This window comes from Colossoma macropomum, unplaced genomic scaffold (genome assembly GCF_904425465.1).
Source record: "Colossoma macropomum unplaced genomic scaffold, Colossoma_macropomum, whole genome shotgun sequence".
In the NCBI taxonomy this organism is placed as follows: Eukaryota; Metazoa; Chordata; class Actinopteri; order Characiformes; family Serrasalmidae; genus Colossoma; species Colossoma macropomum.
Window position 1 is genome coordinate 26,349,708 of NW_023494800.1, and position 23,406 is coordinate 26,373,113.

The window sequence follows — 23,406 nt, forward strand, 5'->3', positions numbered from 1 at the left end:
GGAATAAGCTTCCATTACTTGTTAGCTATATTAGCCTTGTAGCTCCTGTGCAAAACTAATGAAGCTAACTTCAGACACTTGAGACATTCTCTAAGACAAACCTCATTTCAGGTTAGGGGAAAATTGTGCAAATTTAATTTTTCAAAAACCTGTCATGTTTATATTTATATGTAAATAACAAGCCTGCAGTTCATGATAAAGGAATGTTAAAGGAATGGTTCAGTGAAAAATCTAATTTACACAATTTTCCACTTACTCTAAATTGGCCATGGCATGTTTGTTGTCCAAATTTTGCTTCTTTAGTTTAGGAGTTACCTGTGCTAACAAGCACCAGAACTTGCTTAGTCACCCAAGTAGCCCAAATTAGTTTTGTAAAAAAAATATGCCCAAAACGTCTCTCAACCTGCTCAAACGGCATCCAGGTGTTCATTAAGGTCCCGCAGACTTGATATGATTTAGATTAGAATATGACTTACTGTGAACTGTGAACAATCACCAAATAAACAGTCAGCGAATTTAGACAACATGGTTTGTATTCATAAACCACATTTTTACAGAAACAATTTTGGGTGATTATTGAGTTGTAGTGCTTATTAGCAACGTTGGCTTCAAAGCTCCAGTTCTAAACCAAAGACACAAATTTTGGACTTCAAACATGTCTTGGCCGATTAACTACTTCTCGGGTAAGTGGAAAATTAGATAAAACTGATTTTGCGCCAAACTATTCCTTTGAAGTGGAACACATCCTACTTTCGGTTTTCCCCCTGCAGTGAAACATGTCATGGTGAAAATACAGCAAATAGGAAACCATGAAACAACTCTGCAACTAAAATTAGCCTGCAGGATGTGCTGCAATCGGAAGTAACTGCACAACTATGAGTCATTATGTAACCTAAAGTAATACTGGCCTTTCCTGCAGCGTGGCCAGCCACCACCAGCAGAACCTGATGACGGTGGCCAACCTGGGCGTGGTGTTTGGCCCCACCCTGCTTCGGCCGCAGGAGGAGACAGTGGCTGCTATCATGGACATCAAGTTCCAGAATATCGTGGTGGAGATCTTGATTGAGAACCATGACATGGTGAGTTTCCAACCCTTTGGCACAAGCTCAAATCGTCTGTTTGGGTAACGACAAGCAGGTCAAGAAGCAGACAGGAAATGGGGGAAAAGAAGACCTGGTGAAAAATAATCACTTGTTGACGACCTAATGTTGGCAGTCTATTCACACATACTGATACATATAGAAGTGGAGTGAAAGTAAAATTCACAGCTATGAGTTGTAGCGTGAATTTGACCATATTTATATTCATTTTTTATAGATAGTAGTATGTTAGCAGTGCTAGAAAACAGGTTAATTTGAAATTTGTCACAGATTGAGTGCAGTTTCCACAATATTAGTTAGTGTCTATAAGCTTTCATGACTTGATGGCTGCCTTAGCCATGTATCTCCAGTGCTTAAACTAAAGAAAATTTCTTTTTCATGGCTGATCAACTGTAACTGCAGGAGGGGAAAGTTGTGTAAGGGTGCTTTCCAAACCCTTGTTTGGTGCAAGCCAACCAAGGTTTTTCTTTAGTTCAGTTTTGTTTTTATTGCTTTGATTGTGATATACATAGATTTATGCATTATGCATCATAGTTTCATGCAATGTAATGGGTAGAATAAGAATGAATTTATATGAAGAATTTACAGTCATATGCAAAACTTTGAATACCCCTGGTATTCAATTGTAGAGATTTTGTACCAAACATAATTAAATTTGACTAGTGGTGCCCAAACTTTTGCATATGACTGGAAGTGAGGGGTAGTTTTGGATTTTATTCAGTGATAGGCTAGTGAAAGCTTAAAAAACATTGTTTTTTGGCACTAATAGGGGCAAATATGAAACTAACTGAATGGCAAATTGCTGACAAATCAACAAACACATATATTTATAAATTTGTGGACTTTAACCATTGCAGTGTGAAACCAAATCAAATATGGTATCACAAAACTAGGTGTGAAAACAGCCTAAATTTGATTTTCATGGAACTATTACTTTAAATAACAAAATGCTACGTGCCTTGTTTTGGTTGGGAAAGCTTATACATTTTTGAAGAGCAGTATGAGCTTTGCAGCCTTCTCTTTCAACTGCAAATACGCTCGGCCTGCTAGTGCTTATGAGCTGAATGCCACGTCGCTCCATTGACACAGGAGTGCGAATAGAGTGGATAAAGCCCCTCCTGAAGGGGTTGAGAACAAGCCAGTGTGCATGTCTAGCATCCAGCTCTATTTAAAGAGACTCACATTAGTCGTAGCAGGTAACTTCAAAGCCAGGGGGAGGGGAGAGGGGCGCCCACAGCTCCATCTTAAAGGGCAGGCTGCTTGCATTCGGTTGTCACAGCAACCAGCAAACTGGCCAAGGGCCGTCTCAGCAACCTAAGCCTTGGGGGAAAGGTCATTGTGGAATAAAGGGGGGGAGATTGATTTTTACCTCTAATGTGCTTTTCTGACTGCGAATGACACTATAAGAATATATGGAGAGTGCTGAAATGAATGGAATTTCCAGCTAGCTCATATAGGTCTGATGGTCAGGTGTCCACATACATTTGACCACAGAGTGTATCTGTATATTTACATTTATGGCATTTGGTAGACCCTCTTATTCAGAGCAACATACAGTTTGATCATTTTACACAGGTAGGCAAGGGGAGTGTTAGGTGTCTTGCCCAAGGACTCTTATTGGTATAGTGTAGGGAGCTTACCCGGGTGGGGGTTGAACCCCAGTCTACAGCATAGCATACCAACCAGATTTTATTTATGTCACTTGTTATGAGGGCCTTGTTATGTATGTGACGTGTACCGTTGTGAATGCCCCCTTTGAAGTGTTATGGCCCTTTTGTCAATACAGTGTCATCTACTTCATAAGACATCATGCCGTTATTGGCATAAGATGCGCCTAAAATCTGAAGTATCGCTTTATGATTATTCAACCTTGATGTTTGTATTCTGTCCCTATGTAGGTAGCCTTCAAATATATTGACAGCGAATATACATGCAAGTTGTTCTGCGCCAGATGTAGTAAACTCATTGGAGCGTTCAGAAAAGTCAAGCTTCATTTTTCACGAGTGGCTGAGGGCAGGGTGTTTGAAGCAAAGTGAAAGAGGCAGCATTCGAGAAGTAGTGCTGAAAGAGAGATGTGGTTTTAATGCTTGTTTTACATATGAGAGATTGTAGCTGTGTGAAGATGATGAGGCTTGCTGTCTTATTAATAGAATCAGAGTGCATTAAGCTGACTATACTGCCTTCTTCCATACCATGTGGAGTGTAGACCAGGGGATGCTCTTCAAAGAAGGTTGGTTAGAGGAGAAAGAACTGCTTTGCTGGTTTGCTAGACTTTCAGATCTAGGTTCAAATGTAGGTGCCGTTCAACTACAGCGTCTTGCCAGTCACAGTGGCAACAGGAAATGCAGCACTAATCTGCAAACCTTTCTTCACTGATGCACGGTCTTGCTAAGCATCTGCAAGACACCACGGAAAAGCCACGAGAGCAGCTATCTGGTGATTTGTCTCTTGAGATAATGAAAAAGTCTTCAACATTCGGCATCAGATGGTTGATGTGTTGTGGTCGCAAAGAAAAATTCCCCAGAGGCACTAGGCCAGCGCTCCTGGCCTACTGGCAAATCAGCATCTAAGAAGAAAAAGAAAAAAAAGCAAAACCGTCAAACAAAAATAACTCAAGTCAGATAAAGCGTTTAGCTGAGGACTGATGCATAGAAACTGTCTGTATTATTCTTTCTGTAAAAGGATTAGGGTGTCATATGTCTCCAACGCTCATATTTATCATACTTCATACCTTCATACTCTGCTCCTTTCTCAGTGGAACAATACTAATCTGACTCTAGGATCACCTTTCACCTGTTACACCTTAAAGAGGAATTTATGATTATTCTGCATAATTCAGTTATGGAATTATGAGCGGTTTGAACTTACAGCCATTTTATTTACTATTAGTGAAGCTACACGTCTTGAATTTTTGTATGTAATGTAATGTAATATAAAATACTGGTAAATCTGAAAAAAATGTCCCTTGAATACAGTTTTGAATGGATTTTTATACATATATTTTATATATATATATATATACATATATTATATATATATCAGGCCTAAATCCTGTCTCACAACTGTCGTAAAACAATGTCTCAGGCATCAGGCAGTGTATTCATAACCATTTCATCCAGATTTTAGAGGGATTCAACACTTGGTTCCCATCTGGGTTCCATCACCACCACAGTAAACAATTCTAACCCTGTACATTTCTCCAGAATGATGCGTCTCACTTCAAACCACTCTGAATGACTGAAAAAAAGGTCAAATTCTTCAATAACTACAATTTACTTGGTCCTGGTTCAGCACTCTCTGGTTAAAAATAGACCCACTGCTTGGAAAGTTCAAACAAAGTGGCATTTAAAAGTGCCACCTCTGTTGTTCATTCTCGTTGTTGCACATTATTAGAGCGCTAAGCTTCTATATTCTGTATTTATTTAGGAGAAAGAGCCTTGTGTAACATCCATCCAAGTTAAGGGTCTTTTTACTAAAACAGAAAACATGTTTAACAGAAAATTAAACAGATGCCTCAACAACTAAATATAAAATCACATTTTGCAGCAGTTCAGTTCAAGTTAGATTCTGCTTCTCATAATCCAAGGAAACCCAAACACATTAAATGATGCTGAGTTCTGGGCTCTGGAGAGGCCAGTCCATTATTCTGAGAACACCAGCAGCTTTTATCACTCAAAGATGAAAGCTACAAATACTGTTTTTTTCTGAGAGGGACAATTGTGGCGGTCTACCAGGCCTTGCATGATTGTTGAGAGTCTCGTTTTCGTATCTTTTAGTACTTTTTTGAACTCCAGTTTTGCAAACTCATTTTTTTCCACCTAATTTTCTTTTGATAGTCCCCTTCCGTATATCTTACGTCTAATCTCCTGTCTTTAATTAAACCTTTTGCTTAATGGCTATTTTGACTGGAAATTAAAGAAGTGTGGTCTCTGACGTCTGCACAACACTGTGCCTTCAATGAAGTTTGTCCTGGACACCTACTGTAGTTATCTGTGTTTTTTAAAGTTTATGTCTGTCTTCATTAGCTTTGTCAGCTTCGCTGTAGCCTACCTACTTCAGTGGGAGAACAACTGGCAGTTTAGCGATTACATTTTTTGAGTAACTTTAGTAACACTGGCTCATATTTAACAAACATCTGAGAGTAAGAAAGCTGATCTGGAATGCCTTATAACAGAATCTGAGGAGATCTCAGAAATGGGCCATTGACTATATTTGCATTTACTGGTATCTCAGAAATAACCACTGTTTGAAGCCCCTGAAAAATCATTTGAGAGTTGTAATTGCGTTTAAAGGGGACACTGACAAAGTATGGATCTCAGTGACAAGTCCAAGGATTCACCAAAAAAAAAAATTGTTGGGTGGATTTTCACCTACAGGCAGTGTTGAGGTTTAGTCTGCAAGTGAAAGACTTATACAGAACTGAAACATGTGAATACAGATCAGTCACAGCTCAACATGAGACAGCAGCTCAGTTGAGCTGGCCTGCACTTGGTCATAAGATCATGTTCACAAAAATCAGGTTCAGATGCTGTAAATGCATGAACACTGTCAAAAATATTGCAAACCTTTAAAAAATAGTGCTAATAGCTGGCCAGTGACATGGTACTACTTATGACGTAAAGGTACAGCAGCCTACTATGAAATGTCTGCTCTGGATTATCATTCGTTTATGTAACTCAGCTAACATTCCCGTCTATTGTGTGACTATGTTGTAGCAAGAAGGCCATGTAAAAATGGCATTGAATGGAGTTAGAAAAGTAATACTGACTATGTACCCTGAAATACTGAGATGTCAGAGCATTTATTTGATTATATTCCTCACCCTTCTGCTTGCTAGTTGTTATTGACAGTTTATCATCACATTATCTCTATTCAAATGCAAAACACTTCATCTAATTAGGAGCACAGATGAGCATGTACAAAAGGGAATGCTTCCATTGCCCCCCTTCCACCACAGCAACCCTGCTACTGTGCTACTGTGAAAATATTTACTTAAGTCCTGCCGGCCACATTGGAAGCTCCGCCTTTATTTCCCTTTCCCTAGATCTTCAAAGACACGCCGGCTCCTGGAGCTGGACAGACTGGCCAGCTCAACCTGCCCAGGAGAAAGAGCACAGAGAGCAAGGCCCCATCCTGCAGCGAGAGACCTCTCACCCTCTTCCGCACCCCCACGCATTCGGAGAAGGACAAAGGTGGGGAGCTTTTAAAAAAAACATATCATCATTCTCAAAACAAAGCCTCACATCTCCAAAGTGGAAACATTTTAATGTGCCATGTTCGTATATCTGTAATATTGACTGCCTTTTATTTCTTGAGAAGCCAAAATAAGACACATGCAGCTCCTATAAGATGCTGAGAAATTAGTCGATGCTTTCATAACTACTTGATTAGACTACTACAGGCTGGTTGCCCTGCTGTCTCTCTAAAATGACTCCAGCTAGTTCAGAATGCAGAAGGATGAGAGACTGAGCATGCTACTCTGGTGTTATTTAGTCTACTCTGACTTGCTGTTAAGTTTTGCCTTAACTATAAGGTCTAACTTAGGACATTTACAGCTCTGAATGGTCTAGTTCTAGCATATCCGACTGATCTGTTGTTGATTATAGCCCATCCACTTCACTCAGCTGAGGCAGGCTTACTGCAAACTCTTAGGATCTCTTACAGATCTTCGCCTCTTCACCTGTAGTCTGTAATTGTGCTGTTATTTTTTCTTTAGTCTGTCATGTTTGACTTTTATTCCTGTGTAAAGTACTTCGAGATTTTGTATCTCATTGTAACTTCAATGAGATTTTTTTACAAGTAATTTTGTACCATTCATTATGAAAAGTGCAAACAGTTTAAAGGGCAACTGGCTTTGATTTTGATATGACAAGGTTTCACTATGACAGTGATGATGAACAGTCCTTATATCTTAGAGATGACATGTTTTTTTGAAATGTTATAATGAGTGATAATAATATAAAAATCTGAGCGCTACTGAAAACAATCATCTATGTTATTATTCTAGTCTTAGGTCCACCTATCTTATATAGGTCCACTAGGTGTATAATTACAGACTGTAGCTGGTTGTTATCCATCCTATACCCCATTGGTCAGTTTCTGACTACAGGACCAGATATTATTTGGGTGATGTAGCATTTTCAGCACAGCAGTGATGCTATGGTCATGATATCAGGCACAACAACCCTTCCCTTGTAGCTCCACCCTGCTGGTGGCCTGCTGTAGCCCATCTGTTGATGCACAGTTTGGGTTAGTCATCCTCTAGCCCTTTTATCAGTGGTCGGTTTCTGACCACAGAGCTGCTCTTGGCTGGATCTTTTTGGGTGGGCTCAACCTACACTGATGTGTATAATCTGCCCAGAAATGCCACAGTGCCTGATACACTCATATAAGCACCACACACACAACCATGCTATTGCCATGTCAGTGTCACTGCTGTGCTGGGAATGGGCCATCTTCAAGCAGTGACAGAATCAGGGACAGCTCCGGCGTCTCTAAAATGAGTACTGGTCTGCGCATACATGAATTTGATTCACTGCTTCCTGCTGTCATAGCTGCTGTTATGTTATGGCAGAAATAGCAGTTTGCTGCAGTCGCTAAAACGTGATGTAGGGGTGCGGGAAAAAATCGTTTCTTAGATGCATCGCGATGCAGACGTGGACGATTCTGAATCGATTCAGAAAAACAATTTTCTAAATATTTAATTTATAACGTAATGTTGACGGAACGCAAAGGACGGAACTTGGAAGTGCGGAAGTGCAGCGCCCGGACAGTCTGTGGCGGCACATAACAAAAACAAAACTGGATGAGGGAGAAATCCGACTGGCATCCTGTACATTAAAAGCCAGGTTAGGTCAGGAGTCACAACACAAATGTTAAGAAGAGCCATTTTGTCCTTTCAACAAAAATCAAACCACCTTGGGAGCCGCAACATTTAATGTCCAGTATGTCTCAGTATGTGTTAATGTCCTAGTTTAGGCTAAACAATATAAACGAAAACACAGACTTACTCTGTTCTGCTTTAAGATTTAGCTCAGCTACAGCCGCTTTTCTTCCATCTCCACCAAAAAACTTTTCCTCAAAAGTTGGATAGTTTCTTGTAAAATGTCTCTCAGCTTTCCTTCAAGTCCCTTCTCATTCGCCAGCTTCTTGCTGAACTTTCCCGTTCCACCTTAAATTCTGACTGAGACACCGAATGTAATTGCAGCACCATTTAAGGTGGAACGGGAAAATTAGAAAGAGAAGCGACTTCATCTTCACAACTTTTTACTGTTTGACAGTCTCTCGTTGGAGATTTAACGTACCAGGAAACCAACTGCGCTGCTTATAAATGCAAATAAGTCCATTAGTCTCCAAATGTTCGTCTGTCCTTCTCTTTTCCTTTTTCGTTCGCTACTAGCTCGGCGAAACCTCGTTGCTAGGTGACCTGCAGTCTTTCCCCTCTCTATCACGAGACCAAAACCGAAGTTATAAAATTACTAAAGAATATATAATGTGCTACGTGGACATCCATCACCACTGGATCTTATTTCACCGCAACAGCACATTTTATCGCTGATGAGTGGCAGCAGCGTCTCAAACAAGAGCAGTGAATGAGAGCCTTCTAGTTCACTTGCCAAATCACTTCCATTTGTTTTATTAATAAAAGATATTGGACGTAAATGCATTATGGATCATTACAAATACTTAGCTTTAAAAGTACTAAGTCCTCAGACAGTAAGAAAATAGAAATCCTGTATAGAGAAAAAAGATGCATCAAAATGCATCGATAATCGTTTTATAATCGCATCGCAGCCCTGTGAATCGTAATCGAATCGTGAGGTGCCTAAAGATTCCCACCCCTAACATGATGTATAAGTAATTTAATTTGACGTTTCTTAATCCAGCACCCCTGCGACCCAGAAGGATAAGCGGTTTAGATGATGTGTGTATGTATGTATGTGTGTGTGTGTGTGTGTGTGTGTGTGTGTGTGTGTCAAATTGGAATTTGATTGACACTGAATGCACTATTTCTTCAGCGGGTTTAACTCAAAGTGCTCGAGACACTTGTTAACTTTAAATTTTTCCAATTTTCTGAAAACAGAACTTCACTGTTGTGTTAGAGCAGTTGCTTAGAGACTTTTTGTTTCCATGGCTGTGGCGATAACATAGATATATTTCAGGTTGCCATAGCCTTCCCTCCAGCCGCTGATGCTAAAAGTTCATAGTATATGCTCAGCAGTTGCCATATGGTGGTCCCTTTCCACTGATGGGTCCAACAACTGAGGAGACAGGGAAGCTTTTCCTTTAGTGGACCTAGTACGCGTTATGAAAGTATTGATAAACACTTTTAATTGTCTATTTCCTTCATTTTTAGTGTTTATTAGTGATTATTACATCCAATGTTTGCTATGTTTTTACTAAAAATATTTTTTACAGTGTGCAATGCAGTTCTTACATACCTACTATTCATCATAAGAAGGCTTTATTCTTGGGAGTTATTCCTATTATTTTTGGAAAACTTGGATGTTATTTAATCTAGACTTGGATATTCAAAGGCCTCCAGAACTTTTGCCCATTTTAGCTGTGGCTAAGTCATATCACACCTGCACTCATTAGTCGTCGTTACTTACAATTTATTTCCCAACAGCGGCAGTGGAGAAGTGCAACAGCGTGGTCCTGAACTCCAGTTCAGAATCACAGTCAGCATCACTCAACTGCAATAGCACTCACAACTGGAGCAAGCTCAATAACCTGACCAGCGCAGACGGAGACCAAGAAGGGCTTCTTGTGGCAAGACCTAGCCGCCCCAATGCACTGTAAGTACACACATGCCCTCTTTCGCAGTTGCTAGTGTTTCCCTCTGTCATATTTTCCTTAAACCTTTTCTCTCTCAATTCTCTTCCCTGGTAAGAGGAATGAGAGAGAGAGAGATGCCGCTCTATTTGCTGCTATTAGTGGAGTCTCTCGTTCTCTGTGTGTGCGTGTCTCTCTCTCTCTACGCCGGGCACAGATGGGATTGGTAATGGATTTTTGAACTAATATGTGAACGCCATTGTGAGCACTCTCAATTCTCAGCCATTAGTGCAAGAGAAGGACATGGCCATGGGATGTAGTGGGGTGGTTTTTGTACAGTGGGGTTGTTGTGATCTTGCAAGCTTGTAGTGTTTTGCTGATGTAGCTACAACCTTGCAGTAGCCCGTTTTGAAAAACAAAATTACCTTAATTTTGGCGTGTTTTTCATTGATTGTGGGGAAAACAGCACAAGCATAGTGGCCTTAGAAACAGTTTTCAGGTCAGTTAATTTTATTGCATTGAGAAAGACTGAAAAGGTTTTGCAATAAACCATGAACGATGCATTCAATTTTAGTCACTTCCGTCATTTTTAGTTATTTTTATTCATTTTAGTCATCAGATTTTACACAATGTCCATTTCAACACCACATGTAAAGGAATAGGGTGTGTCATCAAACAGTGTAAGTGATGGAGATTTTATTTCAGTGTCTTATATTAGTTATGGCCCTCTCTTTGCTTTGAAGTTCTATCACAGGAGCGGAAATTATAGCACCCAATGCATTCTCTCAATTTCCTGTGAGCGTTTCTATTGTTGACTCTTGAATTGCATCTGCTTTGAGCCTGCTTGCTGGCGTGCCCCAGGGGGCAATACTGGGTCCCCTTTCTTTTTTTCTTTTTTTTTTGTTTCCACTATCGGCTTGGGCACACTCATATTTCACATTATTTTAAAAGCGCACAATGAGATAAAGCGCATCGGGTAATGATCAAAAACTGTAATTACTGTAAACACATGAAAAGCAGGGAATAAAGGGAGTGTTGGATGACTCGGACATTTTCTTGGAAAACTATCACTGAAACATTTCCTTCCCTTCTCATCATACACAGAGCTATTAATCAGGCTCCAGGGCAAGCTGAATCATGCTCCCTCCTTCCCTGTCTCTCTCTCGATCCACACCACTCTCCTTTCCTTTATGCAAGCCTTACAAATAGTAGCCACCACGCCAGGTTCAACAGGATACTTAAGGCCAAGGTTATGTAAATGATAGGATAAGCTCAGGCCAAACAATATGGAACTGTTCTGAAGAAAAAATTAAGGCATCAGTAACACTGAACTGATTTCAGTTGATGTTTTGAGTCAGAAGTTGTACTACAAAATATAGATTACGTATATTATGTAGATGAAGCTAATTAATACAATACACTATGTCTTGGTTCAGGATATCTAAGGCTATGTTCACACTACAGGTAGAAGTGGCCCAAAGTGGCCTAACTCCAATTTTTTGTTTTTTGTTGTTCATATCTTTTTAATGTGACTGTTTCAGTTCTTTTTTGGGACACTTTCATATGTGGTACTGATATCTGATATGTATCCGATATTTGCAATTGCAACCTCAGTCTGAACAGTCAGATCTGAATTCATGCAGTTTTTACATCAATCAAACTGAGTCTACCTCGTAATTTTGTGCTGGTGTGAGAGACCCCTTACAGCAATGTCTGCAAAATGCCTGTTACTGTGGTTATGCTTTGCATTTTCCGTTATGGAGGTTGAGCAAGACAAGTGCGGGCAATGTAAACAAAGAAACATTGTACTGTCTGATGGGAAAAATCAAGGAATCAAAGAATTTGCATTGAATTTGCTTCTCTTTGCTAGTGTTGTTGGCAAATGAAAGAAACCAGAAACAATAGTAAACAGAAGAAACTGAACTTTCTCTCTGTGTTCAGTGTACTTCCACAAAAATCTAATCCCTTTTCCTGAATACATGTCCTCCAAGTTCACTCTTCCAATGCGCTCGTAGTCACATGATTTATCCACCCTGGGAAGGGGCACAACTGATGTTACAAATTCTTCTTTTTCACATTGCGTGCAATTACACATTTTCACCAGAGAGGCCTCCAAATCCCCAAATCTTACATAGAGTGGCTTTAATTTTAGTTGGGATATCAGAATATCAGATATCAGAATCATATCAGTATTGGCAGATATTTGGTTAAAAAAGTATCTGCATTGCCTAGAAATTTATATTTTCATCTCGAATTCTACACAAAAACATCAGATACCGGCAATGGCCCGCAATGCCCATCCCTAAATGTTAGTTGTGGTGCAGCACTTATGTAAAATAAGATCAGTTTTCATGACTCATAAGCACACTAGTGACTGATTTATTGACTGTTTGTTAGGAAATAGCTGGTTGCCTCTAGCAGAAACAGCAAGAAGAGCAAAGAATTCTCAAATGTGAACTTTGTGCTTTGAAGCCAGTTTTTGTTTTAGTTCAAGAAAAGCCAATATTGGTAGCTCGACTCAAGCTTTGCTCCAGAGACTGTGCTCACTGTTGAGCAGCAAAATGCAGTTTAGCACGCAGCGCTAGCCTCAGCTTTGCGGAGTGGAGGTGAGCCACAGAGCAGCCAGAGGAGCGAGATTAATGACGTTGTACATATTAAGCTTGGCAGGTCTGATACAGCCATCTCCAAAAAGCCTGCTCTGGTCCGGCAGGCTATAATTCAGCCATGCAACTGATTGATCACCTAAGAAAACATACGATCAATTCAAGCACCGCAGCCAAAGCAGCTTTCAGATGCAATCAAGAGCGAGAGTCTGTTGCTAAGGAAAGTGCTGGGGGCAAAGGGTAAGTGTTAGCAGTTACAATCTTGTCAGGTCAAAATCATGGTGGAAGGGACGGCTGAGAGGTTTGATTCAGAGAACATTAGGTGACCATTAATGCATTGTTTGAATTCTTTTTTTAATTGCAGTATGCAGTGAATAACAATTATGGACTAATACAGGCTAAATCTGGAACGAGCACGTCTATTTATGAATTCATCTCCGCATCAAATGGCTAGGAATTGAAAATGTTAAGTAATAACGCAAATGCAACCCCTATTATTAAGCTGGCCAAGCAGAGCCATGAATTACATGTTGCTTTAGCTCGGCACGTGAGGTCGGGTCGTTCCCATGACAACTTCACAGCGGAGGATCATTGCCTCCCAGGGTGGATGTGATGGCTGCGTGAGCACAAATTCCACAGAGTACCGTAGTATACACAAGGACTTCATTAGATCTTGTGCAGAAATGAGGTAGCCGCCTCTGTTGATGTTATCATCTCTAAGTGGCATAATTAATTGGCAAGTCATCTCTTCACGTGTTTTATTTAAACACGCAAGAATAGTACGTGAAATGGCTGCTATAGCGTCTATTTCACAGCCTGTTTGTATTTTAAATAGAACCTTGATATCACCTAAGAATTCAGGACCCGCTCCAGTCTTCCATGGCGTCAAACGGTGGTGCTGGAGCTTCTTAGCAAGTGAATAGAGATAATTATAGAGCTAGAAAAGGCTCTTTGTTCATGTTATTTCTGGTGGTACTGCAGAACAGACAACTGGATTTAACAATGATTGTCATTTCTGTCTGTTTGTGTCATGTCCACAACCTGTGTCACTGTGTTAACTGATTACTGTGTAACAGTAGAGCCTTTAAAGCTTCAGTGTAGCAGACTCCCTTCGCTCAAAAATGAAACTCCATTTGGATGTTCTTTTATGATTTAGATTTGTTACCTGCTTAATATGTTTTCATTTTAAACAGAGAGTTTTTATGTTTTTGTATAGATATAACTGGTGAGGTGCTACTTATCATTTTTCAATTTTTTATTTTTTTAGATTTCTCCTCTCAGTTATAGGGGGGGCAGTAATAGGGCTGTAAATTTTTGTGCAAAATTTCTATTTATTGCTGAGTTTAACACATTGGAAAAAATGAAACAGAATATAAAATGTGCTGTAACTTTTTCAAAGGCCACATTGCATGTTTTCTTATTTTCCAACATGTTAAATTCACAAGGAAACAGCAATTGTGCATTGAAATATTATCCATTGCACTTCCAGCCAATGCTTAGCTAATTTTTTTGATATCACAAATTAGACTTGAACCTACAATGGCCAAGTGCACTAAAATGCTACAATCAACAGTAACAATGTGGTACATGTAAACTTTTTTGGTGGGACAATGTGTTTGCATAGTCATGCATATTCATTTTTTACCGTTACAAGTGATGTGTTGAATAATAAACTGAATCACTGAGTGATTTATTTTTTAACACATAATTTGTACCAGTTTAAATGACACCTTTAGGGTTACTGTAAGTCCTCTGTCCTCATCTGTCATGTTACCTGCTTTGAGACGCTGGAGAACACACTCTATTCTGTTTTCATTCTTATATTAATTATACATACAGTACTGGACAAAAGTCTTAGGCAGCCATGAAAATAGTCTGAAACTAGTGTTTTTGCCAGTAAAAGCACTGTAAAATATTGGAATGACTACAAATAAACATAAATAGAGTCAAATGTTTCCTTTTAAGAATTTCAAGAAAATAAGAATTTCAAAAAAAGATATCTTTATTAATATCTTGGTTAGAAGACCACAGGTTTGGTTGCTGACTTCTTGCTGTTCTCTAATCATTGAATGGATTTGTTCAATTCTGTTAGCAGCACCTGATTTAGTTGAATGAAGAATTGATTGGCTTAATCATGTTTTGGATGGGAACTGTAAATAACTGGACTTCCTCGAGGAGAGATTTGGCAATGGTTTAGCCAACACACTCATTAAAAGATACAGGATGTAACTGCCCAGATAAATGTCTTTGCATTTTTTCAGAAGACGTTAGCAAAGCTGTACATTGCGTTTATAAACATCCGCACACTTTGAATCTTTAACAAACCCATTCTTTTCTATTGCAGGCAGAATCCCAAGGGCCGTGGCAGTATTTCAACAAGGTAAGACCGAGTGCTAGACCAACCAAACAGTAGCATTCCTGTTAGACCACCTGAGGGTAGATTGTTCAATTTCCTGACTGTTACGGTCTATGAAGCTTTTAGACTGCTTGTCAAACAGGTAACAATTTGCTAGTTTTTTATTTTTAGATATTGACACATGTCAAAACAAATGTATGATCGAGGTTTTCACAGCTTTGTGCCTGCAGTTCAAAATGATAACATCAGAGTCTTTAGACAGAATGAATGGGAGTTAAACTGAACTGGTAATATAATCATCAGTATTGAAGTAATTTTACTCTTTAGTAGGTTGTCACTCAAACCAGTTTATAAACTAGGCTTTATCCACGCTTAAGAGAAGTTAATTATAATGAGGTTATTTGTAGAACACATGTTTTTCCACATTACTCTGGCTGAGAATGCTATTCTTACCTTTTCACAGTATGCTAATGGAATGTCTGTTAAACAACAAACCTACATGCATGGATTGCCAATATTCACACTTACTAACCTTAAAACTACAGTGTCCTAAAGCATCTTCACTGCTTTCCTCTGAGAATGCATGTACTTTTCTTGAGCACTATATAATCACCAACCACTTTATTAGAAACACATACTATACACATCACTCACTGGCCACTTTATGAGCTCCACTTGTCTTATATATCTACTATGTATAAGTACAATTACAGACTGTCATCATTCCCAATTAATCCACCACCCTCAACCACTTCATCATTGGTCAGTTTCTGATCACAAGGCCAATGTTGACCATATACACTGCTATAATGATAGTGTGTGTGATGTTGGTAAGAGTGATTCATGCTTTTACACGCATCAGTGTCACTGCTAGGTTACGAGCGGTCCACCACACAAAGGCATCAAGCCAAGTGTGCCTCTGTGGTCAGAAAGTGACCACTGATGTACTACTGGATAGATGACACAAATTGTGCATTTACAGAAGGGCTCCAGTCTCTAACTATACATCAGCAAGGAGGAGATACAATGTACAACACTTTGCAAAAGTCAGAGACCACCCTTCGTTTATTTTATTTCTAGTCAAACCAACCATTAAGTATAAGATATTTCTAAGGAGATAAGACAATCTGCTCCTGAGGAAGGGGAATGTCAGGAAATTAAGCGATAAAAACAGGAGTTTCCAAAACTGGAGTTAAAAACAAATAAAAGAAACAGAGAAAATGGAACTCTTAACAACCATGCAAGACCTGATAGACCACTGTAAGAAAACAACTCAGCACTATGGGTCTGAAAGGATGTGCAGCTATCAGGAAGCTGTTAATGAGAAAAGGAAATACATTTGCAAATCAAACAAAGAAGCTCCTGGTGTTCTCAGAACAATGGACTGACCACCCCAGAGTCCAGACCTAAGCTTCACTGAATGTGTTTGGGATTACTTAAATAAAGAGAAGCAGAAAATGTAACCAGCTTCTAAGAACTTTGGAGGTGTTGAAAAATATCCCTGCACATTTCTTTGAAAAACTGAAAGCAAGTTTCTTGAGAAGAATGGAAGCTGTAATAAAGGCAACATGTGGACACACTAAATGCTGAAAAGTTTATTATAATTAGATGTTCTGTCTTCTGTGTAATTTTCTGTTAAAGATATGTTTTGACACTTAGTGGCAATTTTGACTAGAAATTAACTGATCAAAGGGTGGTCTCTGAGTTTTGCAGAGTCCTGTAGATGTTTGTAATTAAGTGGCCAGTGAGTGTATATCCATGATACAAGGTTCTCAGGAAGCACAGTAAAACCTCTTTCTCTCAGCAGCTTCTATTAACCTGTATGTTGGCTCACTCATCACTTAGTGTCATGTTGTGTATGTGTATGCGTGTGTATATGAATCACAGCCCAGCTTCTCCCAGTCCCACCTCACCACGCTCCCCCTCCTGGCCGATGTTCTCCGCCCCCTCCAGCCCCCAGCCGGCCTCCTGTACCTCCAGTGAATCTTCCCCGCTCAGGTGTGTGTTTTTGCTGGGGCCCCTTTCATTTTCTGTTTTTTTTTTTCCGCCAGTGCTTTGTAGTGGCAGCTTAACCTCTCTCACACCTTTTGCCCAAACCTACCTGTGTGTATTAACCGCTAGGGACCAGGAGGTATTACTGTCATTGTAATGTATTATTTATATGCATTGATGTTATCACATAAGTAATTAGTAGAGCCTGACAGGTATATTAATTAGGTAATAATATCAGCTGATACTGACCAACTGTAAACTGTGTTTTAGCAGTATTAGAGAGCAAACATTGTTGATTGTTGATTGAAATCGGCTCAAACTAACAGTCTCCTGCTGATAGGGTAAAAGTAGGCTCTGTAAGAATAATCCTCTGTTTAGCTACTTGACAGCAGTACAAGCTGAACTGCTGACATTAAGCACAAAATACTATCACGAAATAACAAAAACATGTAAAATGTATCACTATCCAAAAAAAGCAAGTGACATTTTTGTCACGTATTATTTTTCTACATCATTTGAAAACAGCACTACTACTACTGTTTTGTAAATTGTGTGAAAGTTTTATGATGGACAGACCAATAGAAATGCTCCAACATCAGTTAGAAAAACACCTTTTTGCATGAACTTGCTTATAAACATCTTTGGAAAGTTTTAGCATCTCTAAACTTACTATTTTGGACATACGCTTATTTTGTATGAAGAAAAATAAAAAAATAAGAGATAATCAACAGAAACCTAAATGCTGCGTAGCTCCACCCCCCAGAGCTACATTATTTATATTATTTAAGATATTGTGCGAGTGTTTATTTGAATTTACGAAAAGGTAACAATTGTGATCGAACTGTCATGTCACTGGAGTATAAAATTAAAGTCTAAAATATAAACATAAAAATTATACTGGCTGATATAATGAATTGGTCATTGGAATATTTAGCCCCCTTAAAGCTGGATCTGTATCAGCCACAGCAGTTTCATATCCGTTGGGCTCTACTAATTACAGTTACATTATTCATTCTGTTTGCATTCTGACTTATATTCTGTAGCGAGAAATGACAAACTGTGAAGGCTGTTTTTTCTTCCCACAGAACAAAACTATCCACAATTCATCAAACTTTTCATCAAATTCACTTGATACTAAAATGTCCCATTTTCTACTTATGAACAGAAATGTGGTATAAAATCTGCATTTTTAAAAGGTTTTCTCATATTGCCTTGATTAGTGATGCCCTAGCTTCTATATCCTTTAAGTAGTTTGTGGAGATTTAGCTACTTTTTCTCAGATTCAGTGGTTTGGATAAGCTCTTATGCGTCCCAGGGCTGCTATTGTGGAAAATTAAGTCATGATAGTTTCCACAAACTAAATAGAGTCGTCCGTGCCAGAGGACAGCGTGTGCTTTCATCAAGCACTGCGGCTTTGAGACCCAACTGCACATGATCTCTCTTTTTCTCCATGTACCCAGCCCCCCTCTGCGGAAGGCCCGTGCTCTGTACGCTTGCAAAGCTGAACATGACTCAGAGCTGTCTTTCATCGCAGGGACTATATTTGAGAACGGTGAGTGCCCCTGCAAGACTGCCTGTCAGTCCACCTCTCGTCTGAACGCCAGACTCTAGACTTGATTCATTTTGCTTACGGCCTATAGATGTTCAGTAAAAACCCTCACCACTACGTCATCCATACGGCCTTGCAGCAGTGTGTCCGCCTCTGTCCCTGTGTGGAAGAGGTAGGACGTTGGTCTTGAACTTTTCGGCCATTTAATTTAGTTGGACGCTGGAAGAGCAGTGGGCAGGATGAGTGTCCTCGTAAAGCCCTCTGTTGCTGCATTTAAGACCATTGGCTTATTAACAGTGTGGTACTTTGACACGATTTGGCAGCGCTTGCGGTTCAGAAGCTTGGTTTGCCAAACAAACATGACAGTAAAGCTGTAACTGAAATGGAGTGCTTGTGTAGTGCGCTAGCCACGTTTATTGCTAGTAATGTGATCACAATGGGAACTTAACAAGATATATGAGCAGTTTTTATGCCCATTTATCAAGGCTGATAGTAAATACTGTCTTGCTGATTGAGTGCCTGTGAAAAGCTTGTCTTACTATTAGCACTAACGTAGCGGCTATTGATGTTGCTCAGAGAGGCTCATCCTGCAAAATTGCTGCCCTTTTTCACATGGTCAGATGTGTTAACTGTTGGTTTTTTACCCTGTTTCTGACAGCAGTATGCCAGATTTTGCCTTATGTTTGGCCTCTCGAAAATTTGAATTACTGTGACTAAAAAGTCAGTTATTTTCTCATCATTATGCATCATTATTTTGGGAAAATAACTCACTATTTAGTCACAATAATAATATTAAATAATTTGACTTTTTTTTAGTGTAATAACGCATTCTTTCAACATAGCATGTCAAAATCTTGAGAAAATGGGTCATTATTTTGTCTTACCAAGTCAAAATATTGAAAGAAAATCAGCATTTTGACAGGAAACGTCCATCAGTCAACATATGGATGTACACCTACCAAAAACAAACAGGAAAACAACGTGAATGACGTGAGCAAAAACGTTTCAAACTGCTCTGGTCATATGTTAACTAGGAAGCTGAGCCTGCGTCTTCGCTTAAACCTTGGTGAAAAACCTACTATATTGGCCATGCCTGCAACTTGACCGTTGTGATTAGCACTTCTTTTAGTAAATCTGCCCCAATGTGTATTGTGAGGAGTGGATGATGTATTAGAGCCATCAAAAAAGTGTGGAAGACTGCACACTGCACTGAGCAGCTGTAGCTTGCTATATTTAGCAGAAGGGGAGGAGCCATCTGAGGAAACTGCAGTTTGAAATGGATAAAATTTGCCATGAAGTTGAAGAGCATAATTAGGATGAAATGTTTTGATTTGTAAATTTTATGGAGGCTAATCCATTCCACACCATAGCTTGTCATTTCCATTTAGTGTTATGCAGTAGTGTTTGATTTGAGATAATATTAGCCTACAAAAATACACCAGCTAGATAGTGAAATACACAGTGCGCAGTGTAAGAATACAGTGCTCACTTCCAGTGCTCTATAGTAACACAGTTCACTGCAATGTAGATAGCTTTGAATACCACGCGATATAATGCAGAACTCGGGGCACGTGGTACTGAGACTACATTGTTTGTTCTCCCCACACAGTGATGGAGTTCACGTGGATATAGAAGTTAGCTAAAAAAAGTGCTCTTTAATTGCTGACTCAAAAGATTGTTGTTGTTGTCTGTCCGAGTGCCAGAGGTAGTCTGAGGTTCATTCCATTCACACTATGTGGAGTGAGCTATACATTAGTTCAGCACAGCTCACCTCAGCAACGCCACTGTATATTGACTCTGTATTTAACTATGTAGGTCAACTGAGGACTGACGATCATCCCCAGTGACAGCATGGCCAAGAGGCACACGACGATGTAGATGGGACTATTAGAAACATGAAAACACACAGGGGCTTGTTCAGAAATGTGTTTGTTTTTCTAAAAATGACATCACAGGAATAATTAAAGGAACCAAAATCAATTATTCATATGTTTCTGTTGTAATTATTCATCTTTTATGATATATTAACTAAGAGATAAAATAGTAAAGTTTAATAATTTAATAATAAAGTTTACAAAACTGGAGTTTAAATTGCTTTAAAAAAGGAAGAATTGGACTCCTAACAACCGTGCAAGACCTGCTAGACCATCAAAACTGTCACCATCAGATAAACAGTACTTAAAGCTTTCATCTTTGAGAGACAGGAGAAAATCAAGCTCCATCCTTGCTTCAGACCTGAAAAAATCTGTGTTTTTGTCCATCTTTATACTGTGAGAACTATGAGATAACTTAATACAATGAGTCAGAAAAGATGTGCAGCTGTCAAGAAGCTTTTAATGAGAAAGAAAATAGACAAAAAATGTAAATAGAAAATGTAAGCTGTTGTTTATGAATGTAAGTGTTCTCAGAACAATTGACTGGCCAGACCTCGGTATCACTGAATGTGTTTGGGATTACTTGGAGAAAATAGAATCAACTTCTAAGACTGAACTTTGGAGGAGTAGAAAAGTAACCCTGCAGATTTCTTTGACAGACTGAAAGCAGGTCTCCTCAAAAGAATAGAGGCTGTAATAAATGCAAATGGTGGACGCACTACACTATACACTACTGTATGTATATAATATATATATATATATATATATATATATATATATATATACACTGCCTGGCCAAAAAAAAGGTCACTACCTGGATTTAATTTTCGCAATTAGGTAAGAGCCCCCCATTGGATAATTACTGCATGGGTGATTATGTTTCAGCTGGCAACAAGTTATTTAACCCTAACTGATGCAGTGAGTAGCTTCTCATTTGTTAAACAACCATGTCGAAAGACACATCCTGTGGTCATGGAAAAGATGTTAATCTGTTTCAGAAGGGTCAAATTATTGGCATACATCAAGCAGAGAAAACATCTAAGGAGAAACTACTAAAATCGGGTTAAGAACTGTCCAACACATTATTAAAAAGGGGAAAGACAGTGGGGAAACATCATCTTCGAGGAAGGAATGTGGTCGGAAAAAAATCTTGAATGATCGTGATCGGCGATCACTTAAACGTTTGGTGAAATCAAATCGTAGAAAAACACCAGTAGAGCTCAGGGGTATGTTTCATAGTGAAAGTAAGAGCATTTCCACACGAACAATGCAAAGGGAACTCAAGGGATTGGGACTAAACAGCTGTGTAGCCTTAAGAAAACCACTTATCAGTGAGGCTAACCAGCAAAAACGGCTTCAATTTGCTAGGGAGCATAAAGATTGGACTATGGAAGAAGGTCATGTGGTCTGATGAGTCCAGATTTACCCTGTTCCAGAGTGATGAGCGCATCAGGGTAAGAAGAGAGGCGGCTGAAGTGATGCACCCATCATGCCTAGTGCCTACCGTACAAGCCTGTGGGGGCAGTGCTATGATCTGGGGTTGCTGCAGTTGGTCAGGTCTAGGTTCAGCAATGTTATGTGCCCAAAGAATGAGGTCAGCTGACTGCCTGAATATACTGAATGACCAGGTTATTCCATCAATGGATTTTTTCTTCCCTGATGGCACGGGCATATTCCAAGATGACAATGCCAGGATTCATCGGGCTCAAATTGTGAAAGAGTGGTTCAGGGAGCACAAGACATCATTTTCACACACGGATTGGCCACCACAGAGTCCAGACCTGAACCCCATTGAGAATCTTTGGGATGTGCTTGAGAAGACTTTGCACAGTGGTCCAAATCTCTCATCATCAATAAAAAATCTTGGGGAAAAATTAAAGCAACTCTGGACAGAAACAAATGTTGTGACATTGCAGAAGCTTGTGGAAATGATGCCACAGATCAAAGCTAAAGGCGGTCCAACTAAATATTAGAGTGTGTGACCTTTTTTTTGGCCAGGCAGTGTGTATATATATATATATACATATATGCACACACACACACACACACACACACACACTATATGCATCTGACTGTGTCTTCTTGTTTATCTCCTGTTGTAGTTCATCCATCAAGGGAACCAGGCTGGCTAGAGGGCACCTTGGATGGACGAACTGGGTTAATACCTGAGAACTATGTGGAATTTGTGTAGCTGCAGACTGGAAGATGACAAGCTACTGCAAAGACTGAAGTAAAGACGAGGAAGAACCACAAGTTTTAAAAAAAAGGCCATGAATCCCAAATCCAGAGGAAAGATGTGTGTTTGTGTGTGTGTGTGTGAGATTGATGGTGAGAATGCTTTGCCTCCTAAAATGCACTGCCACTGCCTGAAGCGTCCTCGAAAGCTGACTTATAGGAGAGCAAGTAAAAGATTGGGACCAAGTCGTCGCTGCTTCTCCCACAATCAAGGAACTGAGCTTTTTCCACGGGCTGCTTCATCACAAACAGTGGAGATTATTTTCCCCCCATGAACATTATAAATGTGAGCGCTTGCTGTTTGCCCTTGTCAGCCTGATTCTGGGACAAGACGGAAAATGCACACTGCTTCCACGCAGTCTGTGGCTTTGGGAACGTCTCCATCTTCCATCCGTCACACCTTCCCATGTGATATGTTTAGAACTACTATGAGAAAGTTGTTAATTATGAAAACAAAGACTGATTTTCGAATGTCTGAACTTGCACTCTTTTGTATTTAAGGAAGAGATATTTCAGAGTTCCTCTTCCTCTCCTTCTCTCAGCAGGTATGTAAAAGGGTAAAATGTAAAATTATTTTCAATGTGAATCTCTATGGTCATATGTAAACCGCTCTTATTTATGATGCAGTTCCTCGGTTGAGATTTGTGTTCTCCTAAAGTGTATTAACCTTGTAAATAATTGAGTCGATAAGGTATAATTTTTATGTAAAAAAAAATTATATTTTGTACTCTAGCTTACTAACTTAATTTTGTTTTCTTGGCATCACAGTTTCCCTTTTTACATTTTTAAAAAATACAATTCAATTTTGGAGCCTTAATGTTCTTTAGAATATTAAATCAGAAGATGAATCGAGATCATGGTGTTCAGGTTTTCTTTACTCAAGGCCAACAATGAAATTCCAGGAGAACGTATTTTTGAGTAG

The 23,406-nt window shown here is 39.3% G+C and overlaps 1 protein-coding gene across 2 annotated transcripts in view; it reads left to right on the plus strand.

Moving 5' to 3' along the window:
- Nucleotides 1-23,338, plus strand: part of LOC118820687 (rho GTPase-activating protein 26-like) — a 115,631-nt gene extending 92,293 nt beyond the window's left edge. The window contains exons 18-24 of one of the 2 annotated variants that reach the window (XM_036589093.1): nucleotides 920-1,079; nucleotides 6,145-6,292; nucleotides 9,730-9,898; nucleotides 14,823-14,858; nucleotides 16,722-16,832; nucleotides 18,287-18,378; nucleotides 22,352-23,338. In XM_036589093.1, coding sequence (XP_036444986.1) covers nucleotides 920-1,079; nucleotides 6,145-6,292; nucleotides 9,730-9,898; nucleotides 14,823-14,858; nucleotides 16,722-16,832; nucleotides 18,287-18,378; nucleotides 22,352-22,440 — 805 coding nt within the window. In that variant the 3' untranslated portion in view covers nucleotides 22,441-23,338. The remainder of the gene's footprint in view (nucleotides 1-919; nucleotides 1,080-6,144; nucleotides 6,293-9,729; nucleotides 9,899-14,822; nucleotides 14,859-16,721; nucleotides 16,833-18,286; nucleotides 18,379-22,351) is intronic. The other variant, XM_036589094.1, reaches the window with a different exon arrangement.
- Nucleotides 23,339-23,406: the final 68 nt, after the last annotated feature.